Below are 4,979 nucleotides of genomic sequence, written 5' to 3' on the forward strand. Positions count from 1 at the left end.
CATAGCTGAAAGAACTGCTTGTGATTGGTATGCCAAGTTCAAAAATGGAAATTTTGACCTCAAAGACACACCTCCTTCTGGCCGTCCAGTTGAGTTCGATGAAGAGTGATTAAACCAACTTTTGCACAAAAATTCTCGTCAAACAACAAGGGAACTGGCAAAGAAAATGGAATGCTCCCACACTGCTATAGAGAAGCATCTTCACTCGATGGGAAAGGTTCAGAAGAAGTATGGAGCATGGGTTCTGCATGCTTTAAGTGACAACAACAAAAATCAACAAGCCACAATCTCCGCTGGTTTGCTTGCTTGTCACTGCTCAACTCATGTACACAAACAACGGTTTCTTTACCAAATTGTTACTGGCAACGAAAAATGGTGCCTGTACATCAATATCAAACAGTGTAAAGAATGGCTTAGCCCTGGTAAACAAGCAACACCGCGTGTGAAACAAGATCTTCATCAGCGTAAAATGATGTTGTGCGTATGGTGGAACTAAGAAGGGATTATCCATTACGAATTGCTTGAACGGAACCAAACAGTCAATGTGGAACTCTATCTATGTTCAACAGATGGAATGACTATTCAAGAGAAAAGACCTAATCGGCAGCATGGAGTTTTTCTTCTGCACAACAACGCCCGCCTTCATATCGCTAATATGACCAAGGAAGCCATTCAAACGCATGGCTGGGAAGTGCTGCCACACCCGCCGTACCCTCCTGATTTGGCACCAATGGATTTCCACCTCTTTCGATCTCTTTCAAATGCTATGCGCAGAGTTTCGTTCAATACTGATGCAGAACTGAGAGCTTGGTTGGATCAATTTTTCGAGTCAAAATCGGGTGATTTCTACTAACGAGGTATTGAAAATCTTGTTGAATGTTGGTAAGAAGTTGTAAACAATAAGAGTGAATACATTATTGATTAATTAGTTGTTATTTTTTATTAAACCTTTTAAAAAATTTAAATTTAAACAAAACGGCATTTGATCTGATATTCTCATTGTTCTACCAATCCACCACCTTGGATAGGTACATTTTTATTGACCCTGAAAGGATAAAAGGAAAAGTTGACTTTGGTAGGATTTGAACTCAAAGTGTCAGAACAAATACCATGTAGCATTCTATCCAAAGCTCTGATGACACTGCTAATTCACAGTCACTATCTGGATATGTACATGCAGGAATGTCCAAGAAAGGCTTAGAAAGAAATTACTTACGTAACAAGCATATCACATCCTCCACAGCGCATATGTTGAATCTGTTGTTGTTGCTTCTGAACAGCATCGAAATCAGTCTTTGGGGCACAGACTGAACGGAAACCAGAAGGCATGTCTTTGGCAATGGCTGTAATGAAAGCAAGTATATTGAATGCTAAAATATTGTTGAATAATAAAATAATAACTGAATGTTTCATACTGAATGATACAAAATTAGAATTGGGGCACATATGATTGTGTGCATGCATATGTGTGTGCGTAAGTAGACAGAACTATATACACACACACATAAATATTTATGTAAATATATATATATATATATATATATATATAGATATAGATATATAGATATAGATAGATAGATAGATAGCTAAACAGAGAGAGATAAAAAAGTATATAGATTTAGATGTACATATATAAGTGTATACGTAAATATATATTTATGAGTGGCTCATTAGATTCATGCACACATACATACCATGCATACATATGTACATAGTTTAAAGTATACATTTATTAAATTATAATGAAACATGTATATAATTATACACACATACACAACATATATATACTCACACACAACAGGCTTCTTTATAGTTTCCATCTAACAAATATAGAAAGGTTAGCCTGGTCAGGGTTATAGCTGAAAGCACTTGCCCAAGGTGTCATGCAGTGGGAACTGACCAAAAAATCACATGGTTTCAAAGTAAACTTCTTAAACAATGGCTGTGCCTGCACCTAACATTAATGGCGAAACTGGGTATAGCTTGGGTTTATATTGAAAAACACAGATACATTCGCGCACACACACATATCAATATGTATAGCCAAGCTTCTACTGCACCAAATGCTTTGTCAGTGAATTTATTAGATGGAAACTGTACAGAAAACCATTCTATATATGTTTATATATGTATATATATATATATATATATATATATATATATATATATATATATATATATACATACATACATATATACATACATATATACATACATATATACATACATACATATATACATACATACATACACACACACACATAAATACATATAGTGTAAATACAATGAACAATGAAACAGACAACACAAGAAGAACAAAGTTTGATAAATATGGTATTAGCTGGAAAGAGAAAGTATCTTAATTAGTTCTCTTATTGAAGTAAAGATGTGAGAAGTTTGAGGTAGTGAAAAAAATTGATAAAGTGTTAGAAATCGAGTGGCTGTCTTGTTCAATGTGGGGTGGAATTAAAAAAAGAGAAAGGGACAGGTGTTTAGATGTGTCCACAAGTATAAGAGATGAGTAGAGATGTATGTGTGTATATGCATATGCAAGTGAACAGTGTGAATGTATGGAGGAGGATGAGTCAATGGGGGAAGGGGTACATGTGTACGTAAAAATTGTGTTAGAGTCTTGATGTGTAAATATTGGAATGGTGAGGGGGTAAGATGTAGATAGTGGGGATGGTGTGAATGGGGGTGAGACACAGGTAGAGATGTGGAAGAAAAGGGGAGGGAAGTAAGAGGAATAGTTGTGTAATTCCAGAGTAGGAAGTGCAAGTTAGGAAAAGTGAGATGATGAATTTAGACCAAAGGGCATGTACATTGGGAGGAAAAAGATAAGTTCTGTTCCCTCTGAAAGTGAGAAACAGGTAAACCACTGCTAAGTTGGATGTCCCTGAGATACATTCTGCAAACCTGTCAGCCTACACACACACACATACAATAAGCATGGTTGTGTGGTTGAGAAATTTGCTTCATAACTTAAGCAATTGAATTTGGGTTCAGCCCCACTGCTCAACACTGCGAGCAAGCATCTTCTTAGCCCTGGGCTAGTCAGAGCCTTGTGAGAGAATTCTGTGGACAGAAACTGAAAGAAGCCCATCAGATATATATATATATATATATACATAAACACACACATGTATCTGTGTGGGTATGCATGTATGTTTGTGTGAATGTTTGCAAAACAACTTGAGCTACAGGTACAATGACATCCCCATTTGCAGTTTATGTAGAAGCTGTGACATCATTGTTTGTGATTGGGTTGCAGCTGGTCAAGTTTGTTGACATTTCCTGTCAACAAAATTGTCTGCTATCTCTGTACTCTTGAATTCCTCCACAACTCAAAAAACAGGAAAAGGATGGCAACAGGAAGTACATTTGGCCATAAAATTTACTTCTACTTAAATCATACAGCACAGAAAACATGTAAAGTTGGGGCTAACAAACTGAATGGAATGGTAGATATTGTAATTAATCAGCCCCAGTACATTACAAGTACTTTATTTATTGACCTTTGACCCACTCACCTCATACCTTGAGGGACCACCCAGACATCTCATCACCATTTTTCTACCTCTTCAGCACCACTGATCATTCTCACCCTCTCTTCTAAAATGTGGAAAGTCACATTTAGTCCTCCATAGTAAGAAACCTACTCTGCTCTTCTTCCTTCTCACATACTTTAACTCTTCATTTCCTAGCATAAAGCCACCCACCTTCACCCCTGCTGCAGGATTCATAGTCTTGTAAGCTGATTGGTAGTCAGCATGGAGCATGAATGTTAAATGATAATGATGATGATTCCAAAAGGATGAAAAGCAAATATGACTTCTGTGAGATTTGAACATTGAATGTAGAGATCCAAAATGATTGCCTCATAACAATTTATCCAATGCTCCACTGACACTGCCAAATGACTACCTTATTAGCTAATATCCCTGATATAGACCAAACAAACTATGAAAGCAGCCTCTTCTACTTTAACTAACAAATAAGACAAATTATCAATCAATATTTTACACAAAACATGCAATATATGTTACTTAAGTCCACAAGAAAAGGAATGAATGTGACACTGTTTTGTTCCTCTTCTCCAATCATAAAACTGGCTGTGTATCTATATGGCTCTCTGTCAGGTACAATGATGAGTGTTCCACTTGATTCGATCAACTGAACAGTCTTTCCTGTTTGTTTTTCTTTTATTTGTTTCAGTCATTTGACTGCAGCGCCACCTTGAGTTGAACAAATTGACCCCAGGATTTATTCTTTGTAAGCCTGGTACTTATTCTATTGGTTTCTTTTGCCAAACCACTAAATTACAGGGATACAAACACACCAACATCAGTTGTCAAGCAATGGTGGTGTGGGACAGACACAGACACACACACACATATATATATGTGTGTGTGTGTGTGTATCATCATCATCATCGCTTAATGTCCACTTTCCATGTTGGCATGGATTGGATGGTTTGACTGAGGACTCACGAGCCAGATGGCTGCACCAGGCTACAATCTGATATGGCAGAGTTTCTACAGCTGGATGCCCTTCCTAATGCCAACCACTCCGGGAGTGTAGTGGGTGCTTTTACGTGCCACCAGCATGAGGGCCAGTCAGGCGGTAGTGGCAACGGCCACGCTCAAATGGTGATTTTTTACATGCCACCTAGACAGCTGCAGGAGAAATACCTAGCCAAAGATAAACCTCTGTACCTGGCTTTTGTTGACATGGAGAAAGCCTTTGACAGGGTCCCCCGATCCCTTATCTGGTGGTCAATGACGAAACTAGGGATAGATGAATGGTTAATGAGAGCTGTGCAAGCCATGTACAGGGACGCTGTCAGTAAGGTGAGGGTTGACAACAAGTACAGTGAAGAATTCCAGGTAGAGGTAGGGGTCCACCAAGGTTCAGTCCTCAGCCCCCTCCTATTTATCATAGTCCTCTAGGCAATAACAGAAGAATTCAAGACAGGATGC

General features: G+C 38.0%; 1 protein-coding gene and 1 long non-coding RNA gene across 5 annotated transcripts in view; one reads left to right on the forward strand and one right to left on the reverse strand.

Annotated features, from left to right (window-relative positions):
• The window catches only part of LOC106868488 (uncharacterized), a 277,576-nt gene that overhangs the window by 109,384 nt on the left and 163,213 nt on the right, over positions 1–4,979 (forward strand). The gene's annotated exons all lie outside the window — the stretch shown is intronic.
• Positions 1,197–4,979, reverse strand: part of LOC106868487 (PDZ and LIM domain protein 3) — a 185,070-nt gene continuing 181,287 nt past the window's right edge. For 2 of the 4 annotated variants that reach the window (XM_014913788.2, XM_014913789.2), the window contains exon 6: positions 1,197–1,343. In XM_014913788.2, the coding sequence (XP_014769274.1) occupies positions 1,213–1,343 (131 nt within the window). In that variant the 3' untranslated portion in view covers positions 1,197–1,212. The remainder of the gene's footprint in view (positions 1,344–4,979) is intronic. The other 2 variants (XM_052969628.1, XM_014913790.2) reach the window with 1 other exon arrangement.

This window comes from Octopus bimaculoides, chromosome 7 (genome assembly GCF_001194135.2).
Source record: "Octopus bimaculoides isolate UCB-OBI-ISO-001 chromosome 7, ASM119413v2, whole genome shotgun sequence".
NCBI lineage: Eukaryota > Metazoa > Mollusca > Cephalopoda > Octopoda > Octopodidae > Octopus > Octopus bimaculoides.